This window comes from Nomascus leucogenys, chromosome 22a (genome assembly GCF_006542625.1).
Source record: "Nomascus leucogenys isolate Asia chromosome 22a, Asia_NLE_v1, whole genome shotgun sequence".
Lineage (NCBI taxonomy): Eukaryota > Metazoa > Chordata > Mammalia > Primates > Hylobatidae > Nomascus > Nomascus leucogenys.
Window position 1 is genome coordinate 102,052,329 of NC_044402.1, and position 16,228 is coordinate 102,068,556.

Genomic DNA, 16,228 nt, shown 5'->3' on the forward strand with positions numbered 1-16,228 from the left:
AAACACATACAAATTGAAACACAACATACCAAAACTATGGGATATAGCAAAAGCAGTGCTAAGAGGGAAGATTATAGCAGTAAGCACCTATATCAAAGAAGTAGAAAGGTTTCAAATAATCTAACAATGCACATCAAAAAAGAAGCAAGAATAAACCAAACCTAAAATTAGTGGAAGAAAAGAAATAACAAAGATCAGAGCAGAAGTAATTGAAATAGAACCTTTAAAAAGTACAAAGAATCAGCAAAAGAAAAATTTGATTTTTGACCTTACTAAAGTAACCAAGAAAAAGAGAGAGAACCTCAAATAAACAAACTCAGAAATGAAAAAGGAAATATAACTTATGTCACAGACATAAAAAAGATTACCAGAGACTATTAGAAACAGCTATACACTAACAAATTGGAAAACCCAGAAGAAATGGATAAATTCCTAGACAAATACAAGTGACCAATATTGATTTAGGAAGAAATAGAAAGCCTGAACAGACCAATAACAAGTAATGAGATTGAAGCTGTAATAAGATGTCTCTTGGCTAGGCACGGTGGCTCACGCCTGTAATCCCAGCACTTTGGGAGGCTGAGGCAGGCGGATCATGAGGTCAGGAGATCGAGACCATCCCGGCTAACACAGTGAAACCCCGTCTCTACTAAAATATATGAAAAAAAATTAGCTGGGTGTGGTGGTGGGTGCCTGTAGTCTCAGCTACTCGGGAGGCTGAGGCAGGAGAATGGCATCAACCCGGGAGGCAGAGCTTGCAGTGAGCCAAGATTGCACCACTGCACTCCAGCCTAGGTGACAGTGCGAGACTCCGTCTCAAAAAAAAAAAAAAAAAAAAGTCTCTCAACAAAGAAAAGTTGCAGACCACATGACTTCACTGCTGAATTCTACAAAACTCTCAAAGAAGAAATAACATGAATTCTCCTCAAACTATTTCAAAAAATGAAGAAGACAGAATTCTCCCTGACACGTTCTTTGAGGCCAGTATTACCCTGATGCAAAAACCAGACAAGGATACAATAACAAAAAAGAAATCTACAGGCCAATATCCCTAATGAACATAGATGCAAAAATCTTCAACAAAATACTAGCAAACTGAATGAAACAGCATATCAAAAAGATAATATATATATACCATAATCAAATGGGATTTATCCCAGGGAATGCAAGGGTGGTTCAACACAGGCAAATCAATGAACATCAAACATCATATCAACAGAATTAAGGCAAAAACCAAATGATCATCTCAATAGACACAGAAAGCATTTGATAAAATTCAACATCCCTTCACGATAAAAAAAATTCAACAAACTGGCATAGAAGGAATGTACTTCAACATAATAAAGCCCATATACAACAAATGCATGGCTAACATCACACTGAATGGGGAAGAGCTAAAAGCTTTTCCTCTAAGAACTAGAATAAGACAAGAATGCCCACTTTCACCACTATACTGAAAGTCCCAGCCAGAGTAATCTGGCGAGAGAAAAAAAATAAAAGGCATCCAAATTGGAAAAGGGAAAGTCAAATTGTCCCTATTTGCTAATGATATGACCTTTTATCTAGAAAACCCTATAGATTCCTACAAAAAACTCCTCTATCTGATAAATAAATTCAATAAAGTTACAGCATACAAAATCAACATAATGTTATGAAACTAGAAATCAATAACGGGAAATTTGGAAAATTCACAAAGACATGGAAATTAACAACAGGCTTCTGAACAACTAATGGATCAAAGAAGAGATCAAATAGAAATCAAAAAATATTTTGAGACCAACAAAAATGGAAACACAATATACTCAAACTTATGGGATGCTGCGAAAGCAGTTATAAGAGGGAAGGTTGTAACAATAAATATCTATATCACAAAAGAAGATCTCAAATAAACAACCTAACTTTACACTTTTAATAACTGTATAGCAAAAACAAAGTAAGCCCAAAGTTAGCGGAAGAAAAAAAAAAAGATCGGAGCAGAAATAAAATAGAGAACAGAAAAATCGTTTTAAACATTAATGAAACTAAGGATTGCACAGCAAAAAGCACTATCGACAGTCAAATAAAAACAACGGTTGAATTATGAAAAAATATTTGTGACACTTATCACAGATGAAGGCTAGTATCCCTAACAATTAAAGGATTTTTGAAAATGTCCTAATATCTTCCAACAACTTTGAAAATGTGAGTTTCAATTTGATTCCCCTTTGCCGTTTAGGTCTCCATGCTCTAGTGGTACTACTAAGCATAGCGGTAAACACAAGAGTTTCAGGAGGCCAATAATTCACTTTGTAGACAGGACGCAGATTTGCTTCTGCAGATTCACTCTGTAATAACTTCAGGAATGAAAACAGGGGTAACTAAAGTTTCTGAAGTTTAGCCCTGTAACCAAATAAATGAAATCCCAGTGATGATGATGATGGTGACAGCAGCTAACTTTTGACTCTGTACTTTGTTCTTTGTACTGTGCTAAACACTTTATATCATTATTTCCTTTCGTTCTCCTTTAAGTAAGGTAGGTAGTAATTGTCTTCATTGAACAGTGAATAAAACAAGACTCTAACAAGTTAAATAATTGCCCAAGGTCCCACAGGTCAACTCTTTCTCAGGTATTACCACCCTCTAATTTAGAGGGTTTCAAAAGGATTAAAGGGATCCGAGCATGGTGGCTCACACCTGCAATCCCAGCACCTTGGGAGGCCAAGGTGGGTGGATCACCTGAGGTCAGGAGCTCAAGTCCAGCATGATCAACATGGCAAAACCCTGTCTCTACTAAAAATACAAAAATTCATCTGGCGTGGTGGTGGGTGCCTGTAATCCCAGCTACTCAGGAGGTTGAGGCAGGAGAATCACTTGAACCCGGGAGGCGGAGGTTCCTGTGAGCTGAGATCGTGCCACTGCACTCCAGCCTGGGGGAGGGCGACAGAGTGAGACTCCATCTTGAAAAAAAAAAAAAAAGCCAAGATGGCCAAATACGAACAGCTCCAGTCTGCAGCTCCCAGTGTCAGCGACACAGTAGACAGGTGATTTCTGCATTTCCAACTGAGGTACTGGGTTCATCTAACTGGGGCTTGTCAGACAGTGGGTGCAGCCCACGGAGCAGGGTGGGGCATCACCTCACCCAGGAAGCGCAAGGGGTCGGGGAATTCCCCTTCCTAGCAAAGGGAAGCCATGACAGATGGCACCTGGAAAATCGGGACACTCCCACCCTAATACTGCACTTTTCCAATGGCCTTAGCAAACGGCACACCAGGACATTATATCCCGTGCCTGGCTCGGAAGGTCCCACGCCCACGGAGCTTTGCTCACTGCTAGCACAGCAGTCTGAGATCCAACTGCAAGGCAGCAGCAAGGCTGGGGGAGGGGCATCCTCCATTGCTGAGGCTTGAGTAGGTAAACAAAGCGGCTGGGAAGCTCAAACAGGGTGCAGCCCACCTCAGCCCAAGGAGGCCTGCCTGCCTCTGTAGACTCCATCTCTGGGGGCAGGGCATAGCTGAACAAAAGGCAGCAGAAACTTCTACAGACTTAAACATCCCTGTCTGACAGCTTGGAAGAGTAGTGCTTCTCCCAGCAAGGAGTTTGAGATCTGAGAATGGACAGACTGCCTCCTCAAGTGGGTCCCTGACCCTCGAGTAGACTAACTGGGAGACACCTCCCAGTAGGGGCCGACTGACACCTCATACAACCGGGTGCCCCTCTGAAACAAAGCTTCCAGAAGAAGGATCAGACAGCAACATTTGCCGTTCTGCAATATTTGCTGTTCTGCAGCTCTTCACTGGTGATACCCAGGCAAACTGGGTCTGGAGTGGACCTCCAGCAAACTCCAACAGACCTGCAGCTGAGGGTCCTGACTGTTAGAAGGAAAACTAACAAACAGAAAGGACATCCACACCAAAACCTCATCTGTACATCACCATCATCAAAGACCAAAGGTAGATAAAACCACGAAGATGGGGAGAAACCAGAGCAGAAAAGCTGAAAATTCTAAAAATCAGAGCGCCTCTTCCCCTCTAAAGGAATGCAGCTCCTCGCCAGCAAGGGAACAAAGCTGGACGGAGAATGAATTTGACGAGTTGAGAGAAGAAGGCTTCAGATGATTGGTAATAACAAACCTCTCCAAGCTAAAGGAGGATGTTCGAACCCATCGTAAAGAAGCTAAAAACCTTGACAAAAGATTAGATGAATGGCTAACTAGAATACACAGTGTAGAGAAGTCCCTAAATGACCTGATGGAGCTGAAAACCAAGGCACGAGAACTATGTGATGCATGCACAAACTTCAGTAGCCGATTTGATCAAGTGGAAGAAAGGGTATCAGTGATTGAAGATCAAATGAATGAAATGAAGCGAGAAGAGAAGTTTAGAGAAAAAAGAATAAAAAGAAACGAACAAAGCCTCCAAGGAATATGGGACTATGTGAAAAGACCAAATCTACGTCTGATTGGTGTACCTGAAAGTGACAGGGAGAATGGAATCAAGTTGGAAAACACTCTTCAGGATATGATCCAGGAGAACTTCCCCAACCTAGTGAGGCAGGCCAACATTCAAATTCAGGAAATACAGAGAATGCCACAAAGATACTCCTCGAGAAGAGGAACTCAAAGACACATAATTGTCAGATTTACCAAAGTTGAAATGAAGGAAAAAATGTTAAGGACAGCCAGAGAGAAAGGTCGGGTTACCCACAAAGGGAAGCCCATCAGACTAACAGCAGATCTCTTGGCAGAAACTCTACAAGCCAGAAGAGAGTGGGGGCCAATATTCAACATTCTTAAAGAAAAGAATTTTCAACCCAGAATTTCATATCCAGCCAAACTAAGCTTCATAAGTGAAGGAGAAATAAAATCCTTTACAGACAAACAAATGCTGAGAGATTTTGTCACCACCAGGCTTGCATTAGAAGAGCTCCTGAAGATGGCTGAATAGGAACAGCTCCCGTCTACAGCTCCCAGCCTGAGCGACACAGAAGACGGGTGATTTCTGCATTTCTGTTTGAGGTACCGGTTTCATCTCACTAGAGAGTGCCAAACAGTGGGTGCAGGACAGTCGGTGAAGCGCACTGTGCACCAGCCGAAGCAGGGCAAGGCATTGCCTCACTCGGGAAGCGCAAGGGGTCAGGGAGTTCCCTTTCCTAGTCAAAGAAAGGGGTAACAGACAGCACCTGGAATATCGGGTCAGTCCCACCCTAATACTGCGCTTTTCCAACGGGCCTGGAAAACGGAACACTAGAAGATTGTGTCCCGCACCTGGCTCAGAGGGTCCTATGCCCACGGAGTCGGAGTCTCGCTGATTGCTAGCACAGCAGTCTGAGATCAAGCTGCAAGGCGGCAGCAAGGCTGGGGGAGGGGCGCCCGCCATTGCCCAGGCTTGCTTAGGTAAACAAAGCAGCCAGGAAGCTCGAACTGGGTGGAGCCCACCACAGCTCAAGGAGGCCTGCCTGCCTCTGTAGGCTCCACCTCTGGGGGCAGGGCACAGACAAACAAAAAGTCAGCAGGAACCTCCACAGACTTAAATGTCCCTGTCTGATTGACAGCTTTGAAGAGAGTAGTGGTTCTCCCAGCACGCAGCTGGAGATCTGAGAACGGACAGACTGCCTCCTACAGTGGGTCCCTCACCCCTGAGCAGCCTAACTGGGAGGCACCCCCCAAGTAGGGACAGACTGACACCTCACTTGGCCAGGTACTCCTCTGAGACAAAACTTTCAGAGGAACTATCAGACAGCTGAATTTGTGGTCTCACAAAAATCCGCTGTTCTGCAGCCACCGCTGCTGACACCCAGCCAAACAGGGTCTGGAGTGGACCTCTAGTAAACTCCAACAGACCAGCAGCTGAGGGTCCTGTCTGGTAGAAGGAAAACTAACAAACAGAAAGGACATCCACACCAAAAACTCATCTGTACATCACCATCATCAAAGACCAAAAGTAGATAAAACCACAAAGATGGGGAAAAAACAGAGCAGAAAAACTGGAAACTCTAAAAAGCAGAGCACCTCTCCTCCTCCAAAGGAACGCAGTTCCTCACCAGCAACGGAACAAAGCTGGATGGAGGATGACTTTGACGAGTTGAGAGAAGAAGGCTTCAGACGATCAAACTACTCCGAGCTACAGGAGGAAATTCAAAACAATAGCAAAGAAGTTAAAAACTTTGAAAAAAAATTAGAAGAATGGATAACTGAATAACCAATGGAGAGAAGGGCTTAAAGGAGCTGATGGAGCTGAAAGCCAAGTTTCGAGAACTACGCGAAGATTGCAGAAGCCTCAGTAGCAGATGCGATCAACTGGAAGAAAGGGTATCGCTGATGAAAGATGAAATGAAAGAAACGAAGCGAGAAGGGAAGTTTAGAGAAAAAAGAATAAAAAGAAATGAACAAAGCCTCCAAGAAATTTGGGACTATGTGAAAAGACCAAACCTGCGTCTGATTGGTGTACCTGAAAATGACGGGGAGAATGGAACCAAGTTGGAAAACACTCTGCAAGATATTATCCAGGAGAACTTCCCCAATCCAGCAAGGCAGGCCAACATTCAGATTCAGGAAATACAGAGAATGCCACAAAGATACTCCTCGAGAAGGGCAACTCCAAGACACATAATTGTCAGATTCACCAAAGGTGAAATGAAGGAAAAAATGTTAAGGGCAGCCAGAGAGAAAGGTCGGGTTACCCACAAAGGGAAGCCCATCAGACTAACAGCTGATCTCTCGGCAGAAACTCTACAAGCCAGAAGAGAGTGGGGGCCAATATTCAACATTCTTAAAGAAAAGAATTTTCAACCCAGAATTTCATATCCAGCCAAACTAAGCTTCATAAGTGAAAGGGAAATAAAATACTTTACAGACAAGCAAATGCTGAGTGATTTTGTCACCACCAGGCCTGCCCTAAAAGAGCTCCTGAAGGAAGCACTAAACATGGAAAGGAACAACCGGTACCAGCCACTGCAAAAACATGCCAAATTGTAAAGACCATCGAGGCTAGGATGAAACTGCATCAACTAACGAGCAAAATAACCAACTAACATCATAATGACAGGATCAGATTCACACATAACAATATTAACTTTAAATGTAAATGGGCTAAATGCTCCAATTAAAAGACACAGACTGGCAAGCTGGATAAGGAGTCAGGACCCATCAGTGTGCTGTATTCAGGAAACCCATCTCACGTGCAGAGACACACATAGACTCAAAATAAAGGGATGGAGGAAGATCTATCAAGCAAATGGAAAACAAAAAAAGGCAGGGGTTGTAATCCTAGTCTCTGATAAAATAGACTTTAAACCAACAAAGATCAAAAGAGACAAAGAAGGCCATTACATAATGGTAAAGGGATCAATTCAACAAGAAGAGCTAACTATCCTAAATATATATGCACCCAACACAGGAGCACCCAGATTCATAAAGCAAGTCCTGAGTGACCTACAAAGGGACTTAAACTCCCACACAATAATAATGGGAGATTTTAACACCCCACTGTCAACATTAGACAGATCAACGAGACAGAAAGTTAACAAGGATATCCAGGAATTGAACTCAGCTCTGCACAAAGTGGACCTAATAGACATCTACAGAACTCTCCACCCCAAATCAACAGAATATACATTTTTTTCAGCACCACACCACACCTATTCCAAAATTGACCACATAGTTGGAAGTAAAGCACTCCTCAGCAAATGTAAAAGAACAGAAATTATAACAAACTGTCTCTCAGACCACAGTGCAATCAAACTAGAACTCAGGATTAAGAAACTCACTCAAAACCGCTCAACTACATGGAAACTGAACAACCTGCTCCTGAATGACTATTGGGTACATAATGAAATGAAGGCAGAAATACAGATGTTCTTTGAAACCAACGAGAACAAAGACACAACATACCAGAATCTCTGGGACACGTTCAAAGCAGTGTGTAGAGGGAAATTTATAGCACTAAATGCCCACAAGAGAAAGCAGGAAAGATCCAAAATTGACACCCTAACATCACAATTAAAAGAACTAGAAAAGCAAGAGCAAACACATTCAAAAGCTAGCAGAAGGCTAGAAATAACTAAAATCAGAACAGAACTGAAGGAAATAGAGACACAAAAAACCCTTCAAAAAATTAATAAATCCAGAGCTGGTTTTTTTGAAAAGATCAACAAAATTGATAGACCGCTAGCAAGACTAATAAAGAAGAAAAGAGAGAAGAATCAAATCGATGCAATAAAAAATGAAAAAGGGGATATCATCACCGATCCCACAGAAATACAATCTACCATCAGAGAATACTACAAACACCTCTATGCAAATAAACTAGAAAATCTAGAAGAAATGGATAAATTCCTCGACAAATACACCCTCCCAAAACTAAACCAGGAAGAAGTTGAATCTCTGAATAGACCAATAACAGGTTCTGAAATTGTGGCAATAATCAATAGCTTACCAACCAAAAAGAGTCCAGGACCTGATGGATTCACAGCCGAATTCTACCAGAGGTACAAGGAGGAACTGGTACCATTCCTTCTGAAACTATTCCAATCGACAGAAAAAGAGGGAATCCTCCCTAACACATTTTATGAAGCCAGCATCGTCCTGATACCAAAGCCTGGCAGAGACATAACCAAAAAAGAGAATTTCAGACCAATATCCCTGATGAACATTGATGCAAAAATCCTCAATAAAATACTGGCAAACAAAATCCAGCAGCACATCAAAAAGCTTATCCACCATAATCGAGTGGGCTTCATCCCTGGGATGCAAGGCTGGTTCAACATATGCAAATCAATAAATGTAATCCAGCATATAAACAGAACCAAAGACAAAAACCACATGATTATCTCAATAGATGCAGAAAAGGCCTTTGACAAAATTCAACAACACTTCCTGCTAAAAACTCTCAATAAATTAGGTATTGATGGGACGTATCTCAAAATAATAAGAGCTATCTATGACAAACCCACAGCCAATATCATAGTGAATGGGCAAAAACTGGAAGCATTCCCTCTGAAAACTGGCACAAGACAGGGATGCCCTCTCTCACCACTCCTATTCAACATAGTGCTGGAAGTTCTGGCCAGAGCAATCAGGCAGGAGAAGGAAATAAAGGGTATTCAATTAAGAAAAGAGGAAGTCAAATTGTCCCTGTTTGCAGATGACATGATTGTATATCTAGAAAACCCCATCGTCTCAGCCCAAAATCTCCTTAAGCTGATTAGCAACTTCAGCAAAGTCTCAGGATACAAAATCAATGTACAAAAATCACAAGCATTCTTGTACACCAATCACAGACAAACAGAGAGCCAAATCATGAGTGAACTCCCATTCACAATTGCTTCAAAGAGAAGAAAATACCTAGGAATCCAACTTACAAGGGATGTGAAGGACCTCTTCAAGGAGAACTACAAACCACTGCTCAATGAAATAAAAGAGGATACAAACAAATGGAAGAACATTCCATGCTCATGGGTTGGAAGAATCAATATCGTGAAAATGGCCATACTGCCCAAGGTAATTTATAGATTCAATGCCATCCCCATCAAGCTACCAATGACTTTCTTCACAGAATTGGAAAAAACTACTTTAAAGTTCATATGGAACCAAAAAAGAGCCCGCATCGCCAAGTCAATCCTAAGCCAAAAGAACAAAGCTGGAGGCATCACGCTACCTGACTTCAAACTATACTACAAGGCTACAGTAACCAAAACAGCATGGTACTGCTACCACAACAGAGACATAGATCAATGGAACAGAACACAGCCCTCAGAAATGATGCCACATATCTACAACTATCTGATCTTTGACAAACCTGACAAAAACAAGAAATGGGGAAAGGATTCCCTATTTAATAAATGGTGCTGGGAAAACTGGCTAGCCATATGTAGAAAGCTGAAACTGGATCCCTTCCTTACACCTTATACAAAAATTAATTCAAGATGGATTAAAGACTTACATGTTAGACCTAAAACCATTAAAATCCTACAAGAAAACCTAGGCAATACCATTCAGGACATAGGCGTGGGCAAGGACTTCATGTCTAAAACACCAAAAGCAATGGCAACAAAAGCCAAAATTGACAAATGGGATCTAATTAAACTAAAGAGCTTCTGCACAGCAAAAGAAACTACCATCAGAGTGAACAGGCAACCTACAGAATGGGAGAAAATTTTTGCAACCTACTCATCTGACAAAGGGCTAATATCCAGAATCTACAATGAACTCAAACAAATTTACAAGAAAAAAACAAACAACCCCATCAAAAAGTGGGCAAAGGACATGAACAGACACTTCTCAAAAGAAGACATTTATGCAGCCAAAAAACACATGAAGAAATGCTCATCATCACTGGCCATCAGAGAAATGCAAATCAAAACCACAGTGAGATACCATCTCACACCAGTTAGAATGGCCATCATTAAAAACTCAGGAAACAACAGGTGCTGGAGAGGATGTGGAGAAATAGGAATACTTTTACACTGTTGGTGGGACTGTAAACTAGTTCAACCATTGTGGAAGTCAGTGTGGCGATTCCTCAGGGATCTAGAACTAGAAGTACCATTTGACCCAGCCATCCCATTACTGGGTATATACCCAAAGGACTATAAATCATGCTGCTATAAAGACACATGCACACATATGTTTATTGCGGCACTATTCACAATAGCAAAGAGTTGGAACCAACCCAAATGTCCAACAACGATAGACTGGATTAAGAAAATGTGGCACATATACACCATGGAATACTATGCAGCCATAAAAAATGATGAGTTCATGTCCTTTGTAGGGACATGGATGAAACTGGAAAACATCATTCTCAGTAAACTATCGCAAGGACAAAAAACCAAACACCGCATGTTCTCACTCATAGGTGGGAATTGAACAATGAGAACTCATGGACACAGGAAGGTGAACATCACACTCCGGGGACTGTTGTGGGGTGGGGGGAAGGGGGAGGGACAGCATTAGGAGATATACCTAATGCTAAATGACGAGTTAATGGGTGCAGGAAATCAACATGGCACATGGATACATATGTAACAACCTGCACATTGTGCACATGTACCCTAAAACCTAAAGTATAATAATAATAAAAAAAAAACTGCAACTGATTAAAATATGTTAAATATATTAAAGTGAATTTTTTGCTGATACAAAATTATATTAATAGATATTTATGGAGTGCATGTGATATTTGGTACATGCATACAATGTATAATGAGCAAATCAGAATAATTGGGATATCTGTCACCTCAAACATTTAGCATTTCTTCGTGTTGAGAACATTTCAAATCTTTGCTTCTGGCTATTTTGAAATATATAATAAAAGATTGATAACTATAGTCACTGTGCTATTGAACAGAAGAACTTATTTTTTCTACCTAACTATATTTTTATACCCATTAACCAACCTCTCTTCATCTCCCCCTCCCCACTATATGAATTCTTAATAAAATATAAAAAGAGCTCACAGGTAGCAATGGAAGTCGTTGGTTACCACCTCATTCTCTGAAAAGTGATCAATAAAGAGAAGAATTAAGATTTAAAAAAAAAAAGAAGAGCTCCTGAAGGAAGCACTAAACATGGAAAGGAACAACCGGTACCAGCCACTGCAAAAACATGCCAAATTGTAAAAACCATTGATGCTAGGAAGAAACTGCATCAACTAACGAGCAAAATAGCCAGCTAACATCATAATGACAGGATCAAATTCACACATAACAATATTAACCTTAAATGTAAATGGGCTAAATGCTCTAATTAGAAGACACAGACTGGCAAATTGGATAAAGAATCAAGACCCATCAGTGTGCTGTATTCAGGAGACCCATCTCACACGCAGCGACACACATAGACTCAAAATAAAGGGATAGAGGAACATCTACCAAGCAAATGGAAAACAAGAAAAAGCAGGGGTTGCAATCCTAGTCTCTGATAAAACAGACTTTAAACCAACAAAGATCAAAAGAGACAAAGAAGGCCATTACATAATGGTAAAGGGATCAATTCAACAAGAAGAGCTACCCTAAATATGTATGCATCCAATATAGGAGCACACAGATTCATAAAGCAAATCCTTAGAGACGTACAAAGAGACTTAGACTCCCACACAATAATAATGGGAGACTTTAACACACCACTGTCAACATTAGACAGATCAATGAGACAGAAAGTTAACAAGGATATCCAGGAATTCAACTCAGCTCTGCACCAAGCAGACCTAATAGACATCTAAAAAACTCTGCACCCCAAATCAACAGAATATGCATTCTTCTCAGCACCACATCACACTTATTCCAAAATTGACCACATAGTTGGAAGTAAAGCACTCCTCAGCAAATGTAAAAGAACAGAAATTATAACAAACTGTCTCTCAGACCACAGTGCAATCAAACTAGAACTCAGGATTAAAAAACTCACTCAAAACTGCTCAACTACATGGAAACTGAACAACCTCCTCCTGAATGACTAATGGGTACATAACGAAATGAAGGCAGAAATAAAGATGTTCTTTGAAACCAATGAGAACAAAGACACAACATACCAGAATCTCTGGGACACATTTAAAGCAGTGTGTAGAGGGAAATTTACAGCACTAAATGCCCACAAGGAAAGCAGGAAAGAACTAAAATTGACACCCTAACATCATAATTAAAAGAACTAGAGAAGCAAGAGCAAACACATTTAAAAGCTAGCAGAAGGCAAGAAATAACTAAGATCAGAGCAGAATGGAAGGAGATAGAGACACAAAAAAAGCTTCAAAAAATCAATGAATCCAGAAGCTGGTTTTTTGAAAAGATCGACAAAATTGATAGACCGCTAGCAAGACTAATAAAGAAAAGAGAAAAGAATCAAATAGATGCAATAAAAAATGATAAAGGGGATATCACCACCGATCCCACAGAAATACAAACTACCATCAGAGAATACTATAATCACCTCTATGCAAATAAACTAGAAAATCTAGAAGAAATGGATAAATTCCTGGACACATACACCCTCCCAAGACTAAACCAGGAAGAAGTTGAATCCCTGAATAGACCAATAACAGGTTCTGAAATTGAGGCAATAATTAATAGCCTAGCAACCAAAAAAAGTCCAGGGCCAGACGGATTCACAGCCAAATTCTACCAGAGGTACAAAGAGGAGCTGGTACCATTCCTTCTGAAACTATTCCAATCAATAGAAAAAGAGGGAATCATCCCAAATTTATTTTATGAGGCCAACATCATCCTGATATCAAAGCCTGGCAGAGACACAACAAAAACAGAGAATTTTAGACCAATATCCCTGATGAACATCAATGCAAAAATCCTCAATAAAACACTGGCAAACCGAATCCAGCAGCACATCAAAAAGCTTATCCACCATGACCAAGTGGGCTTCATCCCTGGGATGCAAGGCTGGTTCAACATATGCAAATCAATAAACGTAATCCATCATATGAACAGAACCAAAGACAAAAACCACATGATTATCTCAATAGATGCAGAAAAGGCCTTCGAGAAAATTCAACAGCCCTTCATGCTAAAAACTCTCAATAAACTAGGTATTGATGGGACGTATCTCAAAATAATAAGAGCTATCTATGACAAACCCACTGCCAATATCATACTGAATGGGCAAAAACTGGAAGCATTCCCTTTGAAAACTGGCACAAGACAGGGATGCCCTCTCTCACCACTCTTATTCAACACAGTGTTGGAACTTCCGGCCAGGGCAATCAGGCAAGGGAAAGAAATAAAGGGCATTCAATTAGGAAAAGAGGGAGTCAAATTGTCCCTATTTGCAGATGACATGTTTATATATTCAGAAAACCCCATCGCCTCAGCCCAAAATCTCCTTAAGCTGATAATCAACTTCAGCAAAGTCTTAGGATACAAAATCAATGTACAAAAATCATAAGCATTCTTACACACCAATAACAGACAAACAGAGAACCAAATCATGAGTGAACTCCCATTCACAACTGCTACAAAGAGAATAAAATACCTAGGAATCCAACTTACAAGGGATGTGAAGGACCTCTTCAAGGAGAACTACAAACCACTGCTCAATGAAATAACAGAGGACACAAACAAATGGAAGAACATTCCATGCTCATGGATAGGAAGAATCAATATTGTGAAAATGACCATACTGCCCAAGGTAATTTACAGATTCAATGCCATCCCCATCAAGCTACCAATGACTTTCTTCACAGAATTGGAAAAAACTATTTTAAAGTTCATGTGGAACCAAAAAAGAGCCTGCATTGCCAAGACAATCCTAAGCCAAAAGAACAAAGCTGGAGGCATCACGCTACCTGACTTCAAACTGTACTACAAGGCTACAGTAACCAAAACAGCATGGTACTGGTAACAAAACAGAGATATAGACCAATGGAACAGAATAGAGCCCCTGGAAATAATACCACACATCTACAACCATCTGATCTTTGACAAACCCGACAAAAACAAGAAATGGGGAAAAGATTCTCTATTTAATAAATGGTGCTGGTAAAACTGGCTAGCCATATGTAGAAAGCTGAAACTGGATCCCTTCCTTACACCTTATACAAAAATTAATTCAAGATGGATTAAAGACTTAAATGTTAGACCTAAAACCATAAAAACCCTAGAAGAAAACCTAGGCAATACCATTCAGGACATAGGCATGGCCAAGGACTTCATGACTAAAACACCAAAAGCAATGGCAACAAAAGCCAAAATCGACAAATGGGATCTAGTTAAACTAAAGAGCTTCTGCACAGCAAAAGAAACTACCATCGGAGTGAACAGGCAACCTACAGAATGTAAGAAAATTTTTGCAATCTACTCATCTGACAAAGGGCTAATATCCACAATCTACAAAGAACTTAAACAAATTTACAAGAAAAAAACAACCCCATCAACAAGTGGGCAAAGTATATGAACAGACACATCTCAAAAGAAGACATTTATGCAGCCAACAGACACATGAAAAAATGCTCATCATCACTGGCCATCAGAGAAATGCAAATCAAAACCACAATGAGATACCATCTCACACCAGTTAGAATGGCGATCATTAAAAAGTCAGGAAACAACAGGTGCTGGAGAGGATGCAGAGAAATAGGAACGCTTTTACATTGTTGGCAGGACTGTAAACTAGTTCAACCATTGTAGAAGACAATGTGGCGATTCCTCAAGGGTCTAGAACTAGAAATACCATTTGACCCAGCCATCCCATTACTGGGTATATTCCCAAAGGATTATAAATCATGCTGCTATAAAGACACATGCACACGTATGTTTATTATGGCACTATTCACAATAGCAAAGACTTGGAACCAACCCAAATGTCCATCAGTGATAGACTGGATTAAGAAAATGTGGCACATATACACCATGGAATACTATGGAGCCATAAAAAAAGGATGAGTTCATGTCTGTTGTAGGGTCATGGATGAAGCTGGAAACCATGATTCTCAGCAAACTATCGCAAGGACAGAAAACCAAACACCACATGTTCTCACTCATAGGTGGGAATTGAACAATGAGAATACTTGGACACAGGGTGGGGAACATCACACACCACGGCCTGTCGTGGGTTGAGGGGAGAGAGGAGGGATAGCATTAGGAGATATACCTAATGTAAATGACGAGTTAATGGGTGCAGCACACCAACATGGCACATGTATACATATGTACCAAACCTGCACGTTGTGCACATGTACCCTAGAACTTAAAGTATAATAAAAAATAAAAATAAAAAATAAAAAAAAGGAATTGCTATAAATGAAAAAAAGGATTAAAGGGTTCAATGTGTGCCAATTGAATGCAATTGGCACACATTGAACCCTTTAATCCTTTCACCACCCTCCAGGTGCCCTGCTGGCCCCGGCCCTCCAGGTGCTGGCCAGGCCCCCACTCACTCACGTTCAGCAGCCGGTGCCCGGCGCCCTCCTGGTTCTTGTTCTTAGGCAGGGCAGTCGTGCCCTGGTCCAGGGCGTAAGGGACAGAAGAAGCCTCCGACCCTTTAATGTGCAAGATATCCAGGCTGCTGTAGGGATTCTTCTGCAATAGCGGAGTGGGGGACGGGACTTGGACCCGCCCGCTGCGGTTATCAAGTGTGCTGAAAGGCCTATTTGTCTCTTGGGGTGGCTCCATCTCTCCATCTTCCGGGGCCTGTCTGCGCCCAACCGACGGCCCGCTACTGCGCAGGCGCGGCCCTCCCGCAGCCTTTCCCGCATTTTCCCAGCGCGTGCGTGCAGCCTAGTGACCCACTCAGGCCAGGCCCATGCTG

At 41.1% G+C, this 16,228-nt stretch overlaps 1 protein-coding gene across 1 annotated transcript in view; it reads right to left on the reverse strand.

Annotated features, from left to right (window-relative positions):
* C2CD6 (C2 calcium dependent domain containing 6) overlaps positions 1-16,228 on the reverse strand; it is an 85,952-nt gene extending 69,724 nt beyond the window's left edge. Inside the window, exon 1 of the mRNA XM_030802818.1 lies at positions 15,862-16,228. Coding sequence (XP_030658678.1) covers positions 15,862-16,092 — 231 coding nt within the window. The 5' untranslated portion in view covers positions 16,093-16,228. The remainder of the gene's footprint in view (positions 1-15,861) is intronic.